This window comes from Lonchura striata, chromosome 10, assembly GCF_046129695.1.
Source record: "Lonchura striata isolate bLonStr1 chromosome 10, bLonStr1.mat, whole genome shotgun sequence".
NCBI classification, from domain to species: domain Eukaryota; kingdom Metazoa; phylum Chordata; class Aves; order Passeriformes; family Estrildidae; genus Lonchura; species Lonchura striata.
This window is the reverse complement of record NC_134612.1, coordinates 6,564,931-6,591,672: the sequence shown is the minus strand read 5'-3', so window position 1 is coordinate 6,591,672 and position 26,742 is coordinate 6,564,931. Positions and strand designations below refer to the sequence as shown.

At 50.8% G+C, this 26,742-nt stretch overlaps 2 protein-coding genes across 2 annotated transcripts in view; one reads left to right on the top strand and one right to left on the bottom strand.

Annotated features, from left to right (window-relative positions):
* Positions 1-5,110, top strand: part of VPS8 (VPS8 subunit of CORVET complex) — a 66,758-nt gene extending 61,648 nt beyond the window's left edge. Inside the window, exons 44-45 of the mRNA XM_077785613.1 lie at positions 3,660-3,740; positions 4,386-5,110. Of these exons, the coding sequence (XP_077641739.1) occupies positions 3,660-3,740; positions 4,386-4,541 (237 nt within the window). The 3' untranslated portion in view covers positions 4,542-5,110. The remainder of the gene's footprint in view (positions 1-3,659; positions 3,741-4,385) is intronic.
* Positions 5,111-5,867: 757 nt separating this feature from the next.
* Positions 5,868-26,457, bottom strand: C10H3orf70 (chromosome 10 C3orf70 homolog). The gene is made up of 2 exons (XM_021537179.2): positions 26,140-26,457; positions 5,868-9,002 (listed from the first exon to the last, which is right to left on the bottom strand). Exons 1-2 carry the CDS (start codon positions 26,312-26,314, stop codon positions 8,449-8,451), a joined length of 729 nt encoding a protein of 242 aa, XP_021392854.1. The 5' UTR covers positions 26,315-26,457; the 3' UTR covers positions 5,868-8,448.
* Positions 26,458-26,742: the final 285 nt, after the last annotated feature.

The following is a 26,742-nucleotide window of genomic DNA, read 5'->3' as shown; positions in this document are numbered from 1 at the left end:
CCCCAGAGGGTGATGGGACACTGACCAGGCTCCCCAAGGAATGGGCACAGCCCAAAGGCTGCCAGAGCTCCAGGAGCATTCAGACAAGCTCTCAGGCATGGGAGGGATTGTTGGGATGTCTGTGCAGGGCCAGGGGTTGGATTTGATGATCCTCATGGGTCCCTCCAACTTTTGGGACATTGTGTGATTACCTTCCCTTTCTCTCCCCAGCTCCTGCCCTGGAGAAAACACTGCACCTCCTCAGCCTTCTGTGCTTTGCCCTGTGGGATCTGTTCAACAGCCTCTTGGCTTTTCTCTAGAAAAATAATTCTCTGCATGGGGCTTCTGAATTCTCAGGTGCAGGTGCTGAGCTCAGCCCAAGCACAGGCCTGTTGGGTGCCATCTTTCATATTTAATCCATGTGCTGCCATGCTTCTCTCAGAGTGCTGGATGAGAAATGAGCACCGTGTCTGCTGGGCTGTGGTGTCCAGTGAGGATGTGTGGGGGTTGTGTTTGTCTAATTAACTCTGAGCAGTGTTATTGCTCCTTTGGCTGAAGGCATCAGTAGAAGTCCAAGGGAATATCCCAGCAGCACCTGGTGTAGGCAGGAGCAGCCAGCCAGAGCATGAGTGGGAGCACAGGGATGTGCCTGTGTGCTTCCCTGTCTCACACAGACAGTGCCCTCCTCTCCTGTCACTGCAGTCTCACGTGGCTGCAGCAGTGACTCTGTCAGAGCACAAACAGACCTGTGCTCTCCCAGGCCCCGAGTGGGAGATTTGCTGCTCAAGTTCAGCTGGAAATAAGAGACATCTGCCTTTCCCCTGGTGCTGCTGAGGGGTGAGAGGCCAGGGCTGGGTGACAGACTGCCTGTGCTGGGAGGCTGCTCTGCCCTGGGCAGCTGAGGCTGTTGGTGTCTCTGACAGGGAGCAGGCAGGGCTCACCTGCTGCCAGGCCCTGCATGCTCCTATGGGTGAGGTTCTGGAGGCTCTGGGGCTGTCCCAGGGCAGGGCAGCCCTGCCAGGCTGTTCCTGTGCAGCGTGGGCCGGGTGGTGTTCCTGGCATCTCCCTGGGCAGGGGCTCTGCAGCAGCAGCAGGACATTGCTGTTCTCAGAGGGTGTCCTCAGGTTTCCCTGAAGTTCCTGAACAGCTCTGTAATGTCACTGTCATTGCAGTGACTTTGGGCCACAGCCTGCCTTGCTCTCTTTTTGGTTCATCATTCCGGGTTCCTGGGAGTAGCTAAAACCAGCAGGGCCTTATCCAACAGAAGAGAGGCAGATTTACTTAGTTTAACATGAATTGGCTGGGTTTTCACTGTGGGCTCAGCTCTGTAAATGGGAATGTGGGGAGGGTTGCCTTTGTTCCTCAGAATCCCAAACCCTTCCCCAGGACTTCTGGCTGCGCCTCCCCGTGTTAAGGGAGCAGCCCCATGGGCAGTGGGCTGCTCTGAAGCTCTAACTGATGCAGCAGTAGCTTGTGTGGAAGGAATGGCTGAGGGACAGCTCTGGGATGGTCCCTTGGTGTGACTATGGACAGTGCCTTCACTCAGACTGTTGGAATCTGCTTTGCTTAAGCACTTGCCGGCGATGGAATTTGTAGCTGTTAAATTAAAGATAATTGCAAGCTTGGGAGGGCTGTGTGGTGACTACCAGAGGGGGTGGAATACGTGCAAGAAAAACATGCAATAGAGATTAGCATTAGTGGTGGGATCTGGGAGGGCTGGGAAATGAAAAAAGCCTTTTTCCTTCCTCCTGGCTCAGATCCTCAGAAGATGAATTGCCTCTCTGGGGTTCTGTGTCTTGTCTGAGGCCTTTCTGAAGGGGTGCAAGGCTGTGGCTGGAAACAGGTTGGAGGTGCTGAAGGGTCCATGTCAGAGGTGGCCAGCCCTTGAGACAGAGGCTGTGCTCTGGGGTGAGCTCAGCACCTTCCACTGACACCCGGGTGCTGCTGCGGGACCCCGGGAGCCTCCCGTGGCTCCTGAAGGGAAACATGCCTTTAGTGACATGGTAAAAAAGGAAAAGGCCTGACAGCAGTTGTTTCCATGACAACAGAAAGAATTGCCTGCAATATTTCAGCTCATCAGCCTGGGAACAGCCTGATTGATAGTTATGTACATGTGGTAGGGAGTGAGCAGGAGAGGGAAGGCCAATTATATTGCATTTTCCTGTCCTTGAATGCTTGTGGCCACAGCAACTGTGGAGGACAGTTACTCCTTGCTTTTTCTGTTTTCCAAGTCAGGATGACCTGTATGCCCCTGGGAAGCACTAGTACAACCTGCTGGCTGTGAGTCCCTGACCCTGCCTGTCCCAGGCTCAAAGCCAGGTGTGAAGGGAATGGGGGTATCTGGCTCCCTGACTGGCAAATAGTTATTTACACTACAGAGAATATCCTGGAGAAGAAGGAGAGAGTTTGGCAAATGTTTCCAGCATAAGTGATCCACACTTGGGATGTGGTTCTCTTCCCAGACTAATGATCAAAGGCAAGACATGCGTGGGTTTTGGGATGGTCTCAGAACCATCCAGGCTCCAGGAGCCCCAGGGGGGCTCAGTGCATCTCCCCTTGCCAAAGAGCCCAAAATCACTGCAGCTTCAGTCAGTACCTACTGGCAGGATTGTAGAATTTTCGGTTAGTAGCCCCTGGGAAATGTATTTTGGAGAAGGTATTTGAATGTTCCCTTAAAAATAGATCCCCAGAGACAACAGATGCCAGCCTGCTGCTCATGAGGGAGGCTGTTCTCCTGGCTCCTCTTGGGGTTTCTTGATGATGCTTTTGCTTTGCAATATGAGCAGAAACATTCAAAATAGAAACACAGTGGTGTGATAAATGGAACAAACCTACAAGAATCTGTGATGCTTTGTCATCTCTCCCTGGGACATGTAAATGGTGCCATTTACAGCAGTTGGAGTGTGTGCCACCCTCTCTGCCTTATTGCTCTTGGTGCAGCTCTGGGCCCTCTCTTTGCCCTCACCTGCAGCTGCCCCTCATTGCTGGGGGACACTTGGGCTTGTACCCCACAGCTGGGCAGGGCCGCAGTCTCGGGACGTGGCTGCCACTGCCATATGACTCACCTTCCTCCCCTTTCCACCCCTCAGTTCCCAGCTTTGTCTGTAACACCCCACTAGAGAACAAGAGATGGGACCTCATAATGTCATTTTAGGATGCCAGTAGTCATTGGCAGAGTCATGGGGTAGCAGGCACACACAGCCCGTGCCCCTCCAGTGTTCCTGTGCTGCGGTGTTGGGCTGGGTGGGGCTGGGATATGGGAAAGGGCTGGGGGAAGCTGCTGCTGCTGCTGCTGCCTGGGAAGGAGCCTGGAGAGGCTGCTTGGCCCCAGAGGCCCATTACTTCTCTTCCCAGCTGGCTGTGAGTGAGTTCTCCCATGCCATTTTTCCTTCCTCAGAGGTATCCCAGTACTGTCGGTCTGTGCCATCAGGGACAGAGCCCAGCAATAACTCACTGTGGATGCAGGGGTGTAACTGTCCTTTGGGCAAGAACAGGACTAATTTTTTTCCCCCACAAACCTAGGGTGCACATAGTGCCTTCATGCCAAAGGTAAGATGGCTAAAAAGACATCCCAAACAGGTTGTGGACTGTCTGCTCCCAGCCCAGGAATTATTTTCTGTGTGTAGGAACTTGACAGCCTGCTCTGTGTGGTTTCTGTAACTTTTTTTGCTCTTTCTCAGATGAGTTCAGAGTCTGTGTTGGATCCTCAGCAAATCCAAGCTTTTGACCAGCTCTGCCGACTCAACCGAGGCACTTCCCGAGTACGTACCCTCCATTTTCCTTCTGCTTTCAAACTGCTGATGGGCATTTTTCATGTGGCCAAGCCAGACACTGGCACTGGCAAGCAAGGGCTCTGGCTTTTCTCTGGGGTTTGGTCTAGTGCTGGCACTTGGCTGTGGTACACTGCAAGGTAGCCATGCTGAGGAAGCCACTGGCAGGGAAACCTTAGGAATGCCTCTGGCTTTCTGCTGGGCCTGAGAAGTGTCCATGGGGTGATCCTTTGTGGATTTGTAACTAAGCTCCCCTCTAGACACTGTAGCTCCTGCAGTCACTGGGGACACTCCCTCTTCCTATGCCTGTGCTGTCCCAAGGAGAGCGCAGCTCCCTCTGTCCCTGGCATTTTCCTTGTGCCTCCTGCCTGTCTTGGCTGTGGATGTTGGCACTTTCAGTTCTTTCTGGGTTTGTTTTTAAGTTATATGACTTCAAAGCAACCTAAAGACCCCTGGAGAGTTGTTCAGTTGAGGACTGGTGACCTGCACAGAGCTCTGTAGGGTTCCTGCATGCCATCCATGCCCTTGGCTTTACCTGGGTTAAGGTTTCTCTTGCAGCAGCGGGGACACAGTGACACAGGGCTCTGTGTACCCTGCAGGAGTGTTCCCAGGGTGACCAGGGGGTTTTCCTTGCAGCTGGCTCTCCTGACGGAGCTGGCGCGCGGGGGCCACGGTGGCGGTGACAAGCACGGGCTGCTCAGTGTTTCCCACGGGGAGCCGGCCACCAGCAGCGTCTTCCAGAACGAGAACTTCCAGCTGCACCTGACGCCCCCTCCGCTGGCTGAAGAGTAGCGCTCCTGCCCTGGCTGCTCGCAGGACGTGGTGCTGGGGAGCCCTCCCACCACAGCGTGGGATTTTCCCCCACACCACCTTTTCCAGAACCTGCTGTGCTGACCCTCACTGGACACTGGTGGGTCATGGCTGGGTGATGCCCCAGCTGTGCTTTGGCAGTCATGGGGCAGCTGGGCTGGAAGTGGAACTCGGGGACAAACCCCAGCACGATGGGGCACGGGGAGGGCTGCTGTGCTGATCCAGGGGCTCGTGGCAACAGCGGGAACTTTTTCAAGTAACTAAATCAGCTCTGCCCTGCTGGAGGAGCCTGTCCTGTGCCCAGAGGCCCCATGTCCCTGTGCTGTGCTGGTTCTGTGGCTGGGGGTCACACCTGAGTTCTGTGTTCTGCTAAAAGCAGCTGTTCTGGCAAGGCCTGGCCCTGCTGTCTCACAGCAGCAGCCCTGGGGTCTGAGGGCACAGAATGGGCAAATCTGGAGAAGGTTGAAGAATGCAGGAAATGACACCTGTGTGAGCAAACTGACCTGCACATGCTGTGTTCTACCAACCCATTAAAGAGGCCCTTGGTTGAACTTCCCTGTGTGACTTCTGCACTCCTGTGAGTAGGCTGCTGGTAAGAGAAAGATACATCTTGTGCCTGTGGGAGAATCTCAAACCTCCCCTCTCACCTCATACCTGTGTTGAGGGTAGGAGGAATGTGTGTGTAAAAAAGGTGCTGTCAGACACACTCCTCGTCCCTCTGCTCTCTTTAGCACTGTCACTTGGGTGTTTTGGGGTGCCCTCTGGGTCCCAGCTGCTCCCAGAGCACAGCACCAGGTAGATGTTGCTCTCCCTGCACTCAGAACTTTCATGACTGATCTGTGCAGAGCTCACATGGAATGGCAGGAATATGGAGCAGCATTGCTGCCTCCAAGGGAACACGGAAGCACCAGGTATCGTGCGTTGTTCACCTGGGTAGGAGCAGTGCCAGTGTCCTGGGGCCTGAGCTGCCTTGTGTGCTCTCCTCCTGCCCACGAGCAGAACTACCATGGGATGTGTCCAGCCTGCAGCCACACCTGGGCACAGGTAAGACAGGGAGCTGAATTTGGCCACATACTAGCTGGAGCAGCTCTCTCCAGATGAGTCAGAGCTGGGCTATGAAGCTGCCAACTATCCCCAGCACTTACCAGGGCCTGGTGCGCTCCCCCTGGTTACTCCCTTTGTCTGCCTGGCTCTGGGGCTGTGTCAGGGGCTGAAGGGCTGAAGCTGTGAGCAGCCCTTCCTTTGCTGAAGTCCCGCAGTGCTTCTCTCTAGCATGGAAAGCACACAGGCAGTTAGGACAAGCAGAAGGCCAGTTGTTCAGTATTTTATTCAATATACACACACCGCTCCCTGGCAGGGGGAGCAGCCAGCCCAGGGCGTGGCTGCAGCAACACGGCCACACCCGTGTTTGTGCAAAGGAAGGAGCCCCATTTTCCGTGGGAGTGTTGGGAGCCGGGCGTGTGATGGAGCAGGAGATCCCTGCGGCTGGGTCCTGCCCAAGCGCTCTCCAGCAGCCCCGGCACTCCCCAGAGCGCCGCTGACGTTTTCCAGGAACAACAGAAGGAAGAGGCAGTTTATTGTGCTTAAGACATCTGAACAAATCCTGGGTAGGAGACACTCACAGCTTGTGGGTATTGCTAATTACTTACAGTTAAGAAAGAATGGATCCTGACGGGGACAGGACCCTGCAGGCCCTGTGGAGTCTGTGCCAGGAGCACCCCCCCGAGGTCACCACACTCCCAGCCAGTGCCCAGGCAGGGCTGCGGCTCCTGCTTGCCTGCAAACAAGGTGAGCTGTGCTGGGCAGGGGCGTCCTGCTCACGTTCCCTGTCCTTGGTGCCCCAGGGAGAACTGGCGAGGAGCTCCCTGTCCTTGGGAAAGGCCGTGCTGCGCCAGCCCACCCTTCCTGCCTGGGAAGGAGAAGCCGTTCCCAGGGGAGGAAGAGCCTTCCTCTTTCTGGGAGGAAAGCTCAGAGGCTGGGCATTAGAGTGAGCTCGTTCAGCTCTCCACTCAGGTTACATTTGAAAGGTTAAATATGAATAAATGCTGTAGGTTTATACATAATGTTTCCTTCTACCTATGGAATGTGTCTGAATGATCCAAAGACACCAAAAATGTTGTTAGAAACTGTAGTTAGCCAAGAAAGACAACCCCGCCCTTAAAAACGAAATAAATCCTATTTAGTTTTACTACAACCTTTGTTTAAATGCCCTCAGAAAAACAGCGTATTTTCAGGTGCCTTGTGAGAATGTATCCGTTCATGCAATGGCCCAAGTTCTTCATTCACAAGCATTGCACATTTTTATGTAAGTCATCAAAACTATAAAACCTATTATTTTTGTCTGAAAGTCTTAGTCTAAAAAGTACAGCATTACTTTATATCCACCCATGGAAACTCCTAGACGCGCATGTGCACAGACACACACTGTTGCCTAAATGTCTTCTAAAGATACTGATTACAAAGTGTATAAAATTGGAAATACATTGTCAGGATACAGTGAGAGATGAGCCACCCTCTACCACAGACTATAATCTAGGATCAGTCACTAACTGTACATGTTTTTACAGCCTTGGATTCACCAGGGACTTCCGAAACGCAAACAGCAACTACACAAAGAATGGCAGTAACGCTGCAGGAACGCAGGAGTCACTGGCTCCAGCTCCATGGAGCTGGCTGGAATCTGAGTGACATTTTTGTTTCCTTCAAGCAGGGCTGAAACTGAACCTCCTGTGAGACAGCTCTGCTACCAGCTGGGTGAGGGACCCCTGCTTCAAACCTGCTCCTGGACTGGGAATGATGGAGCAGGAGCCAAAGCCTCCTCTCTCCACTAAGATGACCTTAGGCTCTATTTTAACAAGCTTATGTGCCACCGAGCCCATGGACCACCTCTCAGGGGCATCTCCATGCTGTCCCCAAGCTCTGCTGACACAGTGGTGTGGCTGGTAAAATTATTTTTGTTTAAACTTTGTTATTCTTCAGGCAAGTGCAGGCCCTGAGGCCATTTGGTCCTGAGTGTCCGCACCAAAGAGCCCAGGAGGAGGCAGAGGCGGAGCCGAGGGTGGGTGTTCGGAGGTAGTCGCTTCCTTCGCCTGTCCTGGTGCTCCCCAGTCCAGTGTGGTATTGGTTAGATGGCCATGCCCCATCTCTGCCTGCTCCCCCTCTGCCCACCTGCAAAAGCCAGACACCCTTGCCAAGATCCAGGCAGAGAAAAGGGACCAGGTGGATTCTAGCAACTCGTCTCCCTCCAGAGCAAGACCTGCCTTCTCAGGAGATTTCAGAGCCTGGCCTCCCTCAGCAGCTGCTTGGTGCATAGCCTGGAGAAAAGTTGGAGGCACTTTGTGCATTCTCTAGCTTGCCATTCCAACCTGCTGGAAGTGTGGTGCCAACAGCCTCAGAGAGGTCGCACCAGCACTAGGGAAGAGGCTGGACAAGGCGCCAGGACAGACAGGAGGAGCCCTGTGTAGCTGTTTGAGAAAGACTAAGGGCACCTCGGTTTGCTGCTCCAGGCATGCAACCCCCCACGCTCTGAGGGACCCCTGCCAACAACCTGACAGGTGGAAACATCTCAAGTGGCACATCCTCATGTGAAAAGTTGTGTGTGGGGTAACCCAGACCAACAAAAGGGCCTATTTCTGCTAGAAAAGTCTTAAGATTTGTCACTACCTTACGTGCAGACGTGGGAGAGCTGATCAGGCTGAGAACATGTTAAAATTGCTCAGGCTGCTGCTAGTTCACCATACGTAAGTCCTGTGACCGCGCTCCCGTGACAGGAATCTGAAATATCAAGTGCACTGGAAAAAAGGGATTGTCAGAAAAAACAGAAAATAGAAATACTACAAAAGCAACATTACTGAGAAGGAAGTGGACTGAGCCGATGCCACTTGTGTGGTCACACAGTGGTTTCTATAGTCTCAATCACTTCCATCTCGCACTGCGAGGGTGACAGGAGCGGGCATTCGTCCGGCTCCCAGCTGCTATCCGGGCTGTAATCTTCCTCTGAGCTCAGCTCGGCCACCCCCTCCGTGTCCTCGTCACACGACTCCATGTAGTGAACCCCCACCGCATTGATGCCGGAGTCCTCAGAGCTGGACGGGGACGAGCAGTGCTCTGGTTTTGGTGTATTGCTCTCCTTTGTGATTAAGGCATTGCGGACGGAGCCCTCGTCAGGCTTTGCCCTGTGCGGGGCGGGCAGCTGGCGCTGCACGTAGCACATCTTGCCGTTGATGCACTTGACGCGGTAGTTGTCGATGAACAGGTCGGCGATGGTGCAGAACTGCGGCGCCTCGGGCGGCAGCGGCGGCTGGAACGCGGGAGCGAACTTGAGGAAGTGCTCGGTGAGCGACACCGAGATCTGGATGGTGTTGGGGGACTCCCGGGGGCGGACGGGGATCTCGGTGCTGGGGAGCTGCTCCACAGGGGTCATGGGCTGGTAGACGTATTTACCTGTGGGGACACAGAGGAGCAGCGTTTAAAGGTCGTTGTCCTCGAGTCTGAACAGAAATGATGGCATTGACACTCTTGGACACCACCAATAGTTCCTTGCTGGCAGCAGCTGCTGCTTTTCTTGTGGCCTCTCCAGGTATGGATCCAATGGCACCTAATGCTGCAGGTAATCACAACCTCCTGTACCTCAGTGCTGCTCCCCTCCCTGACCCTGCCTCAAGGACTGCTGTAGGACATGGCTAACTGGAAAGTTTTCTCCAGGGGCACAACTCCATAGCCATGAAGTGGGAAAGATGCCAAGTCTGCCTGCCTTCTAGAAGAAAGAAAATTGACAAGATTCTCAGAGGTTTTGTTGTTCCTCCCACTGAACAGAACATGTAAGTTCTAGCTTATGTCTTTGCTACAATGATCAAAATTTTATTATATTACTATTATTCCAGTAAGTCTCCTTGTACACAATTCCATGTTCTTTGTTTTTGAGGACTAAATCATGTTTTTCCATATTATAAACCAGAAGTTCATACATAACTACAATTAGAATGTTAAGGCAGAAAATAAGGGGATTTCCAAGCTTTTGGCATCTTGATTATCTGGTTAAGTAATAAGAAAATAGGATTATGTTGGTTATATTGAGCAGAACAAAGTGTGAACTGAACATCTTCACTAACAGAAATAAATAAGAGAGCAGAAAATTGGGACTATGTCAGGAAAAACTGAGAAACCCGAGGCTATGCCTAAGACTGTGAAATGCTGCATTTTATTTGCATGAAGCCTCTGAAAGATTCATGTCTCCCCAGGGGCTCATCCACTGGGAAAGCACAAATTTCCAGAAGCCTTGTGAGTAGAGCCTTGTCAGAAGAGTTTTGCTGCCTGCGCTGCAGACCCTGCTTTGCACCGGCAGTAAATACACTAAAGCATGGAGGGGCTGTGCGGGTGCTTGCAGCTCTCCAGGTGTGGGGCAGGAAGCTCCTCCATTAAGGAAAGCTGAGTGCTGGTGTGTTTGCAGCTCACAGGCAGATGCAGCCTTCCCCCTGAGTTACCCATTCCTTTGGAACATCGCAGAATGGCTCGCGTTGGGAAGGACCTTAAGGATCACGGAGTTCCAATCCGTGATACACAGGAGGAATATACCTCCTACTGGACCAGGTTGCTGTAAGCCCCGGGGCGGGCTCGCTCCCCCTGCAAAGCCTCTCGGCAGTAGAGAATCCCCCTGGGGCAGGGAAACCCTCCCAGCCCGGGAAGAGCTCTGTTGGCACCGGGCGATGCCGGCGCTCCGGGGGCCCACGCACAGCCTGGCTCTGCCAGCTCCGGGACATCACCGGGAACCTCGAGCACCGGGAAGGCTTTTCCCACCCCGCAGTGCTGCTGGAAGGGAAACGGGTCATGTGAAAGTCGGCTGGGATTTCCAATCCCTGTAGCCCAAGGACAGGGAGTACAGCAGAAAGGCCACAGAACTGAAATAAGAGCTCTGCAGCGTGGGAGAGGCTCCAGGCACGACGAGGGAAAAGCCCACCCATGTGCCATGGGAGGAGAGCACAGACAGAGCTGGCAGCAGAGGGAAGTGTGTGAACAGCTTTGACCAGCTCCCCTCGAATACCTCATCCAATGTTTTCTCACTACGATCTGTGCAATGGCAATTGCTGACAGAGCCACGGGGAAAGCTCAGTGACAACAAATCAAGCTTTTCCCGTGTCTGCTTATGGCTGGATGACAGAAAACTCAAAGCCATCCTCTCCACTTGCCATCTCTGTACCATGGTGTAGCTCCTAAACCTGCTGTGACTCAGAGGAATGAGTGTTGGCATCCAGCAGCTGCATGCTCCAGCCACAGGCAGGGTACAGCTCTTGCTCCTTCAGCACAGATCCTTGGTTTGGGCGTCTCTGAGCAATGGGGTCCCTCAGAGGTTTCTCAAATCTTGTGGACATAACTTCCCTGGGAAGCTCCTCACCCTCACAGTCACAGCAGCAGCCCACGGCTTCCTGCCATCTGCTGCTTCCCAGAAATCCTTCTGTGAAATTAGTGAACATTAAATATGCCACTGCCTTGCAAAGCCCCACAGCTGATGGTTACTGTGCTGCTGGCTGGGATAGTGTCTGACAAATTCAACTCATGGAAACTGAAGTGCAGCCTGCCCTTGCCTGAAACCATGATGCTCTATTTATCCATAGATTAGCAGGGCTTCTGTGTGGGCTTCTTTGACAACCAATGATAAAATACAACCAGATACTGGTGAAGAACATTTCTTCAACTCAATTCTCTGCTGCCTCTATTTGAAGAGTCCAACGAAGAGTCCAGTGAAGATTTTACCAGGATGAAGGAAGAAGGTCTCTCTGCAACAGGACTCTGTTTTCCCACTTAAAATAGTCATCATATGCTGGCAGAAGGCTGATGGATGTTAGGAATAGAAAATAATGTATTTAAGCCAAGGAAGCTTACAGCATGGGCATGGAATGGTGAAGCAAAGTCTCCTTAGTTTGACTTTTTTAGTGTTTGTTTTCCCCTTTCGGGAAAAGAAGAAGAGCGGTGGCCAGGTCAGCCAAGGAGTTGCTGGGAGCTCAGCTGGTTGTTTCTCCACTGCAGCCACACACAGCAGCTCCCTGCACATCTCAGGACTGCCCTGCTGGCACTAATTCCAGAGCAGGAGCAGAGCACAGGGTTTCAGAGCCTGTCTGTGTGACCCCACAGGGCCTGAAATGTTCCTCACGTCCCAAGGACAAGCTCTACCAGGGTAAAGCAGGAACCGGCCAACACACAGCAAAGAGAATTTTCTACATTAACTGATTTCTGCATTTCTTTAGAATTCTGGTACAAGTTTGTCAAGTCTTAGCTGGTTTTAGAGGCAATTTTAAACAGATTCAATTTTAAACTTGTTTCAAAACATGACCAGATGCTCAGAACTGGGACTGTCAGACTGGATCGTGGACAATGCTGTGCTTACAGCCTCTGTTACCACCCCTCACCCTATATAATGCATGGAAACACATCAGCCAGGATGCAGGCTATGAAAAATAAATGCAGAAATTAGAAATAAGATTGCTCCCCAGCCCTAACAGCTTGCAGGATTGCCAGCTTTTTCACTAGAAATGCCTCTAGAAGCACAGGTCCCCAGGTTCTCTTATAATCCATCTCAATCTGATCAAATACCCATGAAAATCAACAGCAGTATTTTTGCTGACTTTGAACAGCTGGCAACAGTCTGTGATAAAACAGTATTTTGAGCACCTATTCTGCTCCATCCCATCTAATACAGTAGCTCAGAATTTATTGCCTATTTATTCCAAGTCAGCTGAAGAACTCTGTGACTGCACTGTGCTGATGAACACTGCTGTAAATGACAGTGTTCTCCACAAATTCAGATGTCACACAAGATACCGTATCTGAATTGTTTCCTGGGTCGCTTCCCCACCACTGCCTATGTGGAAGGTGGTGAAGGAGAAATACTGTCTGTGTCAAACACATGTCCAAAAATCAAACTCAAATACTGTGAAAAGAAATCTGCTGCATTTGCAAAAGTTTGGGAAGTTCTTGTGCACTTTAAGAGCTGCTGTGAAGAGGTGCTACAGTTCTGCCTCTGCACTTCCACCACTGTGGCAAAAGGGCTCAGGGGAAACAAGAACCTGCTCCTCTCCTGGAAACAGTGACTGTGTGAAATCAGGCTCTGCCAGAATGACTGCTATGGTAAGTCTTGGTTGTCCACGACAGCCACTGGCTGACAAGGTGGGATGATGAAATGAGAGACTCCAGAAATAAGTCTATAGGCTACACTTTACCATTTGTCCCTCTCAGCCTGCTCTGTGCTCAGGCCATTTTCCCCCACCAACACTGCTCCTCTGTCTAACCCCTTGAAGTGACAGAAGCCTGTGCACAACGAGAAAGGGACAATTGTTTCTCCATTTCTTCAGCTGGCCCTTGTGCCACCAACACAAACCAAATCCTCAGGGACCTGGCACACACTACAGCCAACACTCAACTGCAGAACAACTATTCAGCTATGTCCAAGGAAGTGAGTGCTGGGCAGTGCTCATCTCCCTGTTGCTCTGTGCACAGGAATAGGATTTCTGTTGCCAAATCGGATGGATGCTGTTCCCCAAAGCCTTGGCTCCATGCCTCCAGTGAGCCTGCCAGCAGGCTAAGGCAGGATCCAGCATAGCAGGGAGCTCTATAATCACCTGCACACCTCCAGAAAACTCGGGCAACTGGGAAAATTGTTTATGTTCATGGCACTAATAACCAGAACTATGTGGCTGATTGACTGGAAGGTGTGTTATAGAGCATCCTGCTTCCAAAACCCCAAAGCAGGCTTTGAGAAACAAGCCACAAGGTCATTTCTCTCTGATTTTTTGCTAACTGGGCAGTCTGCATTCATCCTCACCAAACAGACACAAAACAGCAGCAATTTCTGTGGCAAATATGAAATGACTTAACCATAAAATAAGCCGAGGTGTGGCTGGAAATTTTTTTTTCCACTTCCCTCCATCCCAGCATTCTGGTTTACTTCTAACACTCATTAATGTGCTTGACATATTGAAAAAAAAAAAATGTCCAGCTTTGAGGAGGGAGGTTTCCTATAACAAATTCTCAAATTTTACCCTCTCAAAAGGAGGACTTAATCCTAATAAATAAAACCATGAACTGCTCTGCACTTCAGAAAATGGTAAGAGAGAGCTGTGGATTTTATGAGTCTAAGTCAGCAATACATACCACGGATATTTGTTCACATGCAAGGCATTTAGACATCTATTAACTGAAAGATAAAAGCTTTTTTTTCATATGTATTCTTCTCCCTGCAGCTGCTGGAACAAATATTTCTACAGCCTCCCATCTGCCAGTTCATCTATCTCCAAAAATCAGCAAGGTTAACAAAGACCTGCTACTTGGCAGCTATTGAACATGACCTGGCTCAGCTTAGGAACTACTCCTGTGTGGGCTGAGCACTTGTGGAAATCCCAAGCAGAGGTGGGCTGAAGGTGGACTGGCTCTGATCCCACTGGAATCTCGTGCCTTTGGCTGTGGTGGATGCTCCAGAGGGGCTGGAGCTGTGACCCCAGGGCACAGCCCATGGCTGCCACAGGCCCCAGTGAGGGTGTGGAGGGATGTGTCCTGTTCACCAGCAGGGAGCTGCTCCCTAAATACGGGTGACTTGGTGCTGCCTGAACGTACACCTGTGTAACAGCACCAGTAATCCCCCCTTGTGAAGTCCAATGGGATTCTCACTCCAGCTGTGCCAGACTTTGCTATTGCCACTCTCAACCCTGCCAAAAAATTCAGCTCACACGGGAGGGGAATTGGTCCCACTATGAAGAACATAAAAAGCCTCTAATTAAATACCACACAGCTCTGAAGGAGTGAAGGCAAAGGAAGCATTCATAATGCATGTGTGGCAGGAGACAGTGCTGCCTTGGAGGGGATCTGCATTATTCCAAGGAGAGCTCCCTGCACAGCTGTTCTGTGTGTGGAAACCTTGGAGATGAGCTTCTCGAGCACTGGCTTTCCTCACACAAGAGGAACAACCAGAGAACAACTGAGAGCTCTTCTGGCAGCACTTGTTCCACATCTCCTGGGTGTGGCAGGAGAGCCAAGTCTGGCTCTTGGGGAAGCACCGGGGGGATGTGCAGCTCCCTGGCAGGTGGTGACAGCTCCGAGCAGGAGTGGTGCCCTGCTGCCAGTGCTGGCACAGCAGCCCCAGGACCACGCAAAGGTTGTCACACCCAGCTGGGCTTCCAGGGCCCCCCAGGGCAGTGGATGGCACAGCCTTACCAGCCCAGCCGGCAGGCATGGGAAGGAACCAGGGAGGGATTCACTGCTGGCACAGCAGAACCTTGGGGCACAGGAGGGTTTCCTCCTTCACAGACTAAGGCAAAGCTTGCTGCACATCCTGGGTGGGTTTCTGGAGGGCACCCAGCATCCTAAGCCTGCTGGATGTGCCCACCACACCTGTTGTTGCCAAGTGCCCAGCAGAGTGTTTCCATTGGGAAGTGTGATGTTGGGCTGAGTACCTACCTGGGGTCATGACCTTCCAGCCCTGCCAGCTGTAGAGTGGCCAGAATGACTGCTTGGGCTTTCTTCCTCCTCTCTCCAGTTACATGCACAGCTTGGAACAACAAACTCTTGCAAACAAAGCTTGCCCTACCCATAAATATTTGCCAAGGACTGTCACAACTTCAAACTACACTTAGAGGATGGCACTACCTTTTCCAGAGGGGCAAGAACAAATGGAAGGAGAAACCTGGAGCACATTAACAGATGACACATGTGAAAAAACCCACTGCTCGTCCTGTCTGTACTTCTTCGTGATGTATGCAATAGACATCACATCATATCTAGCAAATCCTCATGGGCTGCATGGTGAAGAAAACACATGGAATGAGCCACCAGAGGAAGTGGAAAACATTTCAGGACACTGAGGCACTGCCAGATTTACAGGCCCAAGTAGAGCTGAACTGGGCCACTGGTGGTTATAATAAGGCATAACTGAAATGATTGTCCACCTTGAAGAAGCCTTGTAGATAAAGATATGCAGCACCGCAGTGTAAGTGATACTTCTGCCTTGCACTTTGTCCAAACAACTTTGAAAAAGCACTGAGATTGCTCAAACAAATTTCTAGTGTGGGGAATGCAAACAGAACACTCGCAGACCTGCAGGAATTCTGGCAGAACTAGAAGGTCCAGTAAGGGATCACAGAAGAGACTCCAAGTGTACAAATCAACTCAATAAAGGAACAACAGAAAAAGCAGCCACGCACCAGGACCTGAGCAGGCTGGAAGCGCAGCAGGAAGGGCTGGCAGGCTCTGCCCTAACAGAAAGGTATCCCTGCAAACAGCTCCTTCTCACAGAAGCACCTCCATCTGAGCACTAATGAATCCATCCCATTCCAGACCCCATCCAAGCACAGGGAAGAACCAGTCCAGTGATGTTTTGGCAATGGTTGCCTAGGAGCAATTCCATACAGCTGCCAGCTCTCTCGTGTGGAGGTGTTCCCTCCCTGCTGTACAGCCGGATAGCTGTGCCAGCCCCTGACTCAACGCTTTTCACAGGAAACCAGCATGGGGGGAGGAAAAAATCAGGAAGTTTTTCCTCATCAAATTTGTATTTTAATGCCCTTTTGTCTTGATCTGCTTTAAATACAAAAAGGATCATGACAGTACATGCTGTGAGCTGTCTAAGCCTTTGAGGAGTTTCTGTGCACAACAGCTTAAGAGCAGGTAGCGCTTCAATGCAAACAGACCCTGGAGCTTCCTCCATCAGCCCTGCTCTTTACTTTCATTGCTTACATGGATTTACTGGACTTAAGGAAAAAGCAACCCTGAAGGCTTGAGAGATGCAGCCATAAACCCTCTTAAAGGGGCCATATTTGCTCACTAACCATTGTAAGGGAACAGAATACCAGCACCCAACAAGGCAGTGTGCAGCAGCACACACCACGTGTGTTTCTGGAGGAGCAGAAAGGAGGAATTCTCCTTTCAGTATCTGGGGAATGTCACCCATACCACAGGTGCCACTAACCCCAGCTCCACGCTGGGTTCCAAAAACACAGAAGCACAGGCATGGAAAGTGTGGCACAGCCCTAGTTACCTCTGCCAGCACAGCAGCTGGGCAACACTACCCAAGCTCTGAATTCAATCATATTCATCTTCCCTTCCAAGCCCACCCCCAAAGGCCAGAACAGCCACTTCTTACATATTCCCCTGAGAAATTTTATCCCCCAAGTTACACTAGATATTTTTAAAATTCAGTACAGAAAATAGCAAAAAATGGCTTAGTGCTAAATATTTATTCTACAACCCCATCCCTGTGCACCATCTGCTCAAGCTTCAGCAGCCCATGGTTTCCATGCAGCCAAGTCAGTGTCCTGACAGTGAAACAAAGCAACATAAGCACAGCTCCATGTCAAACTACCCAGAAGACCGTGGCATTGCCTGGAAATCCAAGGGCTTTGAGACACAAGATCCAGTTGTTTTCCAGGTGTGTGGTATGTGCTGCAGAGGGCACCCTGAGTCTCTGCATATGATGGAATGCTTTCTTGGGAATTCTCAAATAACAGAACAGCTCACCAGGTCCTTGAAGGAAAAGTCGTCTCTAAACACCTGCACTCTGTACCCACAGGGGACAGCTGGGGCAGGAGGATGGGATTCACAGTTTGGAACAGACACATCTCTGTGGCCACAGTGTTTTCCTGGTGGCTGACAGGAGAAACAACAGCCCATGGGACGTTTTGTACCTGTGCTGGTCCCTTCCTGTGGCCAGAGCCCAGGATCTGCTGACACATCATCCGTGCAGTTGCTGTGTGGAAGCAGGAGCCTTCAGGCTGGACAACACCACGTTCTTCAGTTCTAGGGCTGGGAACAGGGTCTTTATTCCCAACTCACTCTTTTAACCCAGTTCCTGGTACCTCATACACATCTCCAGCCACACGCCATTCAAACCAAGCTATTTCTATCACAAGCTTCTAGAGAACCCATTTCTGGGGATTGTAAAGGACTGCTCTCCCTGCTTGTGCACAAAACACATCAGCATGTGGAGTTGAGGAGTGCAAGTATGGACACCAATGCTCTCCTTGGAGGGGTGTGGGATCCAGCAATGCTCTGCAGAAGCCCAAGTACCACCACTGGAGGTGGAGCAGGTGAATATCACATTGAGCCATTGTGTCACAGTGCCACTGCAGGCAAGTGACTTGGAGCACCTGGACAGCACAGCTGGGAGCACAAGCAGCTCTCTGCTGTTGCAGGGTGAGCCAGTGCTGGCAGAGGTGGCCTGGCCCTCGGCTTCACATCCAGAGAGGCAAGATCCCACAGGACCAGCTGGAGAATGGCCCCTGTGCCCACTAGATCAAGGTCTAGTAGCACAGGGAGGAAAACCAAAGCAAATGGTGAGTGTGTCCTTCCACCTGCCCTGCCTACAGCTGGGCTAATGCTGGTGGACTGCGGGAAGGCTGCAAGAGGTGGTCAGTCCACCCCGGCACACCTGATCCTGTCCCAGCCTTCCACCAGGGACCAGGGGTGTGAGTGAGGGAGTGAGGCTCAGATTTGGGAAAGCACTGAAATCCAACCAGACAGCTACACAGCATGGAGCAGCCAAGCACCCTGCCTGCAACACTTACAGGTGTGCACCAGCATCATGTGTGGCAGCAAGAGGGACAGACAGAGCCTGGCACAGAGCTGGGCACAGCAGGGAGTCATTTCAGGGCTGGGTGCAAGCACACAGCCAAACAAGCAGCTTCGAGAGCAGACGTGTGGGCTCTCGAGCTCCGCAGCCACCAGTGAGAACAGGAATACAAATGCATGCCTCTTGCTGAAATTGTTTTACAACGTAGGTTACATATAAATTCCAACTGTTACATGGCCTAAATTAAAGTATGGCTATGTTAAAAACAAGACCCAGTTGCCAAGCAATCAGTTTTCACTTTCCCAGTAGGTTTTTGACTTCCCTCTATGTGAATATACTCAACTATTGGCAAAAACATCTCCAAATGGCACAAATTGCACTTCCTGAGTTCTGTGATCAGTCACTACATAAAAATTGATTAGTGGAAGAATCAAAGCCATTATGAAAACATACTCTGTATCTTGTGGGCAGATAAATTCATGGAGGTGCTGGAAGAAAAACCACAACACATTAAACCAGGGTCACTGTATATGCCAAGAGAGAGATGATCTACCTGGAATCCAATCAACTGTCAACCAGCTTTTGCATTAGTATAAGCTTGTGCCATCCATCAGCAGCTAAGCCCACACTGTCACAGCTCTTGGGAGTTTGGGAACATCTTACACTGTTTGTGAGTAAAGCATTTTGCTTTTTATCCTTTACAGAAACACAAATTTCTAGTAGAGCCTCACCAGTATGCAGAAATAAGTTACCAAGGCTGGCAGTGAGTCATGAAGTGTACAGCATCACTGGTTAAATTGAGAGCCATTACATAAGAACACCCCAAGATGCCCCTGCTCTACAAGCCCAGCTCTGCTGGCTGCAACAACATGAGCAGTGACAAAAGTGTTCTTGATGAGCACACAGGTGCTGCCAGGAAATTGGAGGTCCTGTGCCAAGCACCTGAGAGGCCTCTTCAGTGCTTCCAGCAGACCTGAGCCCTGTCAGTTCTGCAGACCTGCAGGATGGAAGTCACAGCAACGACAACCTTGTGACTCAGTCTCATGGGACAATGCAAGGCTATGACCACTGCTGCCAGTTAAGACCCATGAAACATCCATCAAGAACCTCAAGGGGAAGGATGATGTGACAGCAGGCACTTTTGCATCGGGCACTGGCATTAGGCAGGCTTGCAGATCCAGGCTGGCAAACAGATTCCCTCACCTGCAGAGTCCAGGAAGGAAGCCATACGCTCGCCACAGGCACTCTGCTCCATGCAGATTTTATCTTTAAACTGTTCCTCTGCAGTGACAAAAGTGCCAGCAGCCTCTCCCCAGCAGGAGCACAGGCCCAGCCCTCACCGTGCAGGGCTCAGGACACCCTGCATTCACAGACAACCCCACCAGCTGACGAGACACACAATTAATGAACTTTTTCTTCAGAAGTACTTGCTTCTGGTAGGAAACATCCCCAGCCTTGTCATTTCAGGCTTCTCAAAACCAGCACTTAACCCTTCAAGCAGCCACAGAGGAAGGGTGTCAGTTATCTGCCACTCTCAGAGGCTCTTACCAGAAGATCACTGAGTTTGGGGCAAGCAGATAAAATTCTTTGTGAATTATGCCTCTCAGGTGGACAGACAGATTACAAAACAGCCTTATAGTCATGCATGACAAACAGATTTTGGCTGGCAGGAAGTGTTTTGGTACACAGGTCCATTTTTCTTTGACTTTTGAAAAAAGAAGTACAGTGATTTCTGTTCAAGCACGCACGAACTGTACAAGAGTTAGTCCTATGAGACAAACTAAGCAAGTACCCTGAATTCAGAGATTTTCCAGTGGTCTAATTCTGTTAAGTGGTATCTGTACCTTTGTTAATAATAACAGAACATGCCTGCCTCTAAACATTATAGTAAGGATTCAAAATGAATGCCAGCAAGTTTTTCCAGAGGCGCTCATATTCCCACAGGGTACAAGGAATCCATGCATGTGAGTTCTTTTATTAATGGTACATTCATACTGTGATTTCCAGATTATAAATAAAACCTGAGGAACAAAATCCCATCCAGGTCTGGAATGGTGCACCCATAAAAACTGGCAGTGTTTTCCCTCAGAGTAACACTTCAGAATATATTAAGCTGACATTCTTTCCTTGGTTGTATACAGCTTAGTGAAATGAAGCTGGAATATCATAGCTCTTCAAAATACAGGTGAAGAGAAGATCTTGCACAGCCACAGGCAACAAATCCTCATTAAAAGTCTTTTCCTATTACAAGCTGCAACATCCACCTTTCTGCAGTTCCTGCCTAGCACTCAGCATAATACCTTCCTCCATGCACAAACATTATGTCTGGGTATACATGGACTTAACAGGATGAATGTTCAAATCCTTTTCACAGCAGAAGTAAATTTAAAATGCCTATTTGTCCCAGGATTTGTGTCATTCTCCCTCTAGACCAAGCTGTGTTTTCTGGGAATTCCCAGCCCAACTGCTTCTAGCCCCACTAGTCCATTCCACTTTAGACAAGAGTTTTCCATGAAGAAAAAGGTATGAACTTCAGACACAAGCATATTACAACTCCCTTTCCCTGTTTATCCAACAAATCAGTCATCAGGATCTAGTTTTGCCCTGTGGAACAGTACTGCTGGAAATTCAAGTTGCCATCACCACTGCCAGGTTGGCTGCTTGCAGTCCATGTCACCTTCTGCAGACAGGGACACACAGAGCACTGGAGCACTGCTGCCCTTCTTCTCCCTCCTGGATGTGGAAAAGAGTTTTACAGCCACCAAAAAGCAACATAAGGAAGAGCAAGGCTTTTGGAGATGTACAGTGTATGGTGTGCTGCAGAGCACCCCAGGGCTGTGGCTGCTCCTCTAATACACAGGGTTCAACAGACACTGGCAGTAGGCAGGCACAGCTCCTCTTTAGACCCCCAAGCCCTATCAGGATGCACCTGAATTCCTCCCCATGCCATCTCAGCTCACTTACCAGCTCTGTCACAGGACAGCAGGGTTCCCTCACTGATTCCTTCCTCCTAATTCCCACAGGCAGACTGGGGTCTGAATAATTACATGGGCTTGGGAGATTGTCAGAGTCCCTGCTGATGGCTTCTGTTGCTGGAGAGAGGCAGAGATACCTTGGAAATGCTGCTGGTGTGCACAGAGATACTGAAATGCTGCACACATCACTGACTGTGTGGCAGGGGAAAATGCCTGCACCTGGGCCAGGTGTATCTGCCAGAGAGCAGGCAGGAGCTGCTATGGACTACACCACATCTTCTCCCTGTAAGAGGTTTAATCGAGGATGGCCTTGACAGAGAACTTTCACCAGCTTTGTGTGACAGACAACAAATGCCTTCATTTAAAAATGTTATAAAATAAAACCACTAGTGATTCAAGCAGAGAAGAATGTGAGGAGCAGTATCAGCTCAGAGCACAGCCAGGTGCAGTGACTGTGCTGATTTGCCTCGTTCCCTGGCTGCAGCTGTGGGCAAGGGATAAGGGATAGCCCCCTCCCCTGGCCAGCTGGGACTGATGAGACCCCAATCACAGGGACTGTGTCTCTGCTGAGTGTGCTCAGACACCGAGAGGAAGCAATGGAGCTCTGAGAGCCAAGACAAGCCCTGGGCTGCCTGTTCAGGTGAGTAACAAATGTAAATGTACTCTAGTTCTACATTCCCAGAATATTGCTAGCACGGTCAGAGAAGCCCTTCTCCCCAAAACTACACAGAAAACACATGCCCTTTGTGGCAAGCCACCCTTCACACAAACCCATTTTCTCCTCTTGGCTGAAAAATGACAGTTCTTTGGATCTCTTGCCAGGCTGCCTGACCTCATGCAGAACCTGCCAGGTCTGGCTGCAAACTCCAGCTGAGCAGTGCCATAATTTGTGATGCATGCCAGGGAGTGGGAAATTAATCCATAGCACACCTGCAAGTGCTCTCCACCACCCAGCAAACCGAAGGGAGGGGGAGCAGGTGTGTTTTTAAAACCCTTTCCTGCCACCATGATCGTGTTCCTTGCCTGAGCCTAGCAATATGTTGCCTTCCTGGCCACCCAATGGAGTTCTCGCACTTTCCCCATGCCTGGTTTGTTTTCTTGTAAAGGTTCCAAACAGCTGAACCTGTAAAAGTGGTGGTACTGAAATTTATTTGCTACATTTACTTTTCAATATAAGGTATGCAAAAGGCTTTAAGGAGCTAAAAGCTTGCTCTTTTGATGCTGAATCAGGGTGGGGGGAAAAAAGCATAGAAAGGCTAATACAAGGTGGCACAATTACTGTCTATTGATGCAACTGCTGTGGAACCACGATTCATCATGTATTATTGATAATTGCAGCATAATGTACCGAGGGGTTTGCAGGGTGTTTAACAGAATGCAAGATATTCAGATTACAAATGAACCCAGTTGTAAGAGAATGCTCTTAATTGTATCAAGCGTGATGCCTTTTCTCACAGTTAATTCTTAGGAAGTAAAATCATCAAAAGTTGAAGTCCTTCTGTCAGGTCAGATGCAACCCTGAGGATCTGATCCTTTCTGCCATAAGTAGGTACTACCTCAGAGCCAGCAGCCTCACAGCCAGCATCGGTGCAAATCACAGCTGCAGTGGAAATCCCAAGGTGAGGAAAGGGAGGCAGGCACCTTGCTGCAGACCTGCCTCTGGCATGTATTCTCTGGCTCTGGAGAAAGTAGATCAGAGTAATTTAAGGCTCTCAGCTTGCATCTAATAAACAAAACCTCCCAAGGCTGTCAGAGGGGAGGGGAAGAAGGTGAATGGGGGCTGCCACCCTGGCAAAGGGAATGCATGCAGGGCACAGAGCAACCAGGAGAAATGTGCAGTGAGAGAAACACAGGGGCTGAAGTCAAAAACACCTCCTGGGCCAGCACCTTCTTCCCTGCTGGGAAAAGGACTTTGAGGCTTGAGCCCTCATCCTGCTTCCACATGGAGACTGGAGTCAGCACAGCCTCCTGGCAGCACCCAGGGGAGGGGTGTTGAGGACAGCTATGGCAGCAGGGATGAGGTGTTCCTGTGCTCCCGGGCAGAGCCCCGTGGCTCCAGTGACACCCGAGGCACCCCAGCCCCGCCAGGCACACCCATCCTGCACGTTTTTCATGCACCTCTTATGGAGGCTGTACCTGGATTCAGAGCTCCCCATGCACGGGAGTGCATTAGAGAAACACCACACTGGGAAATCTGCTCTCCACCAAGCCCAGAACAGACTGAAAGAACCTAAAATGAACTCCAGGCTTAGACACACAAGTCATACAGGCATCCAGGGCAGCTGAGGATCTCGGAGCTGTTTGGATACACCAGTCAGTCTCTGATCTCCCTGCCAGCTATTATTGCCATTTTATGGACAGAGAAACATCTGAGGTAAAGAGAGCGTCTCCAGTACTGCACAGTTCCAAGCATGCCCACCACAATGGCTTTGGGAATTCAGGCTGGGTTCTTTCTCAATTATTCCTTCCATAGCCAAGTGGCTCTGCAACGCTAAATTGCTCCTGTCTCTGAAGTAAGCAGATGTGATTCTGAATACACATGAGGAGACAATCTACTCATCATGGCATGGTGAGTTTTTGTAATTTCTCAGTGTAAGTGCACTTTAACTGAGTTGACATTCTCGAGGACCTTGGCCACTGATGGAAAATAATACTTCAATGGCCCTTTTAATTGATGTAGAGTTTCCTGTTCCCCAATATAGCTCTTAAGAGTCACAGAAAAGCACTTTCAAGAACCCTCTGAGGATTCCCAAGTCAGTATTACAGCACTGCGTTTATGCAAGGTAACTCCCAATGCTGTTTAATTACATCTCTGACCTCTATACAATTTCCCATTATAGACCTCATTCTTACCCCTTTTAAGTCCAACTCAACTCATTCCACAGGAACAGGATACAAAGAGATCCTTAGCTCTGAAATTTGCATTAGGAAATGAGGGGCAAGAAGGGACCGCGCTTTACCATGGCTTTCAGAAGATTAAACAAGGCAATAAAGTGTGTGATTTCCTTTAAAATCTTCCATTTAAAATCCTGGTTTCTTGAGGCAAAGGTATCTTAACTTTTCCTTAGCCATAAAGGAAGAATTGAGAAGGAAGTCTGTATTTCTTGCAAATGCTATAACTATTTTTAAATCTTATAATTGCCACACGGAAGCAAAGGGTTGGACGGGATCGCAAGTGGTCTTTCCAAGAGGGAAGCAGCTCCATGTAGTGCCAAATAGACACCAGTCTAAGCCTTCCCTGAAGGACCATGACTCTTCACCTTCTCAAGTACTCTGTTCCCCTCCTGCATTTCTCTTCTTAATTATGATATTTTCCCATATCCAAACCTAACTCTCCTTGTCACAGGTATCTCTTGTCACAGGTATCTGCCACGTCTGTGTAGAGGAGGACTCAAACACAGCTGCTCTGCAAGGCTACCTTACACTTTGCAAAGCTCATCAGCCCTTCCTCCCTTCCTTTCTCCCCCCCTCAATCTTTTACAGCCCAAACAACCCTTTCTTTTGCACCCTTTTGTAAAGCATATTTTTCTAAGCTGATTTCTGTGATCTTCTCCCCAATTCTCCTACAGCTCTGTAAAGTGCAATGCTCAAAGCTCAGCCCATCAGCCTGGTTTCCTCATCACTGAGCTGAAGAGACTAATTAAATTGCACACTTGCCATGCTCCTGGTAATGCATCCCAAAGCGAAGGCTGGGGTTCTGGGTTTGGCTTTTCTGCCACACAGCCCTCCCGCTGCTGACACACAGGCAGTTTGTGATCCATCCTAATCCCCAGATTCCTCTCTGCAATTGCTTCTCCAGGTGTTCGCAGTTCCATCTTTGACTTCCCCATCCCAGGACCATTCCCAGATGATTTTGGGTAACATCTCCAGTTTATAAGTACCAGTTTGAGCTCTGATCCAGAGTGCTCATAAGCTTTTACATCTTGATGGTGGCCACAAATAACTGAGATCAGGGAAATGTTGGGAAGAATCTAGGTCATAACCTTTGTGTTACCAATGAAACTCCAGTGTCCCTGTACCTGTGCAACAGGTGAATGTGGCACCTTCTCACACAGCCAGTTGTGCCACACAGTACTCAGGGCACAGACAGAAGAAAACCTTTTCTTCTGAACTGCTTTCAAATGAATCCCAAATCAAGGCAAAATTCCTGAAATGCATATTTAATTCTATAGAAGTTTGCATTCAAACAAAAGCTAGCTTTTGGGGCAGCTCCCTTTCCCTGTGAAACAATATTTGCAAAACGTCTGTGAAGGGGAATCCGTGAAGGTGAGTAAATTGCAAAGAGAGATGGCAATGGCAATGGATTTAAAACGAGAATGGGTATCAGGAGTCTAGGGACACCTTCAGCAGCACCAAGTAACCCTCACTGGAAGTCGGGTCCAGTGTTAACCTTGACCATCCAAGCTTTAAGATCTCCAGAACACAAGACCCGAGTACCTTGCTCCATCACCATTCCCTGACCTCGCATCAACACGCTGCTGGGAAAGCCTGCTGTTCAAGGCTCTATGTGATTAATTATTCATCAAACTATGTTTGGACATCCACAGTTCAATCTCAGCCTCCATGATTAGATACATCAGGATCTTGAATACTGATATTAAAGTCATTGGGCGCCTTTTCACCAGAGTTGGCTCAGTACTGGATTTTGAAGCTATCTGCTATATATAGCCTAAAGCAGTTACCTCTCTGCTCAAAGGGGTTTACGCTTGTAAAAAGAAAACCATTAGCACCGAGAATGAAGTGGCTGGTGCGAAGGACAGCAGTGCCCAGCCAATGCCACAGCCCACCCTCCGGCCGGCTCATGGGGGAGAGGGGCACTGGGACTCCAGGCCCCGAGAGAACTCTCAGGGCATCACCGCTGCGACTCCTTCGGAAGCAGCATCCAAAGTCAGGGTCCCGCTGGGGCCGCCTCGGCACGGACAGCTCCGGGAGCGGGCTGCTCCTGGCCGCGGGACGGGACGGGCCGGACAGAACGGGACGGGCGGTGGAGCAGTGCGCGGGGACCGACAGGACATTCGGATCGCGCGTCCCCCGCCCGCTCCCTCGCCCCCTCACTCACAGTGGCACCATCCCAGGTGGCAGCACCAGTGCAGGCGGAAGCAGCGGCCGTGGCTGTGGGTGGCGCAGAGCGAGAGCCCGTCGCAGGGCTGGAAGTCGGGTCTGCCCGCGCAGCTGCGGGCGAGCGCCTGAGCCTCGTCCAGCTTCTCGCTCTTCGCCGCCGCCGCCCCGCTCATGGCGCCGCCGCTCCGCCCGCAGCCCCCGCGCCGCAGCGGCCAGAGGAGGAGGAGAAGGAGGAGGAGGAGGTTGAGGACGAGGAGGAGGAGAAGGAGGAGGAGAAGGCGCCGAGCCGCAGCGGGGACCGCCCGCCCGCCCAGCGCCGCGGGGGCAGCGCCGCGGGCAGGGCCCGGCCGCCCGCCTCGCCCCGCCCTGCCCCGCCCCGGTCCCGCAGCACCGCCCGCGGCACCCGATGGCTGCAGCGCCCGGTGCCGCTGTCCCCCGATGGCCATACCTTCCGATGACCGCGCTGCACGATGGCAGTGCCCTGCGGTGACCGTGGCCCCTCGTAGCTGTGTCCGCGATGGCCATACCCCTCGATGGCCGTGCCCCCATGGCTGTGACCCCCGGCTGGGTGGGAGGGTGACCCGCGGGCTGCCCTGCGCAG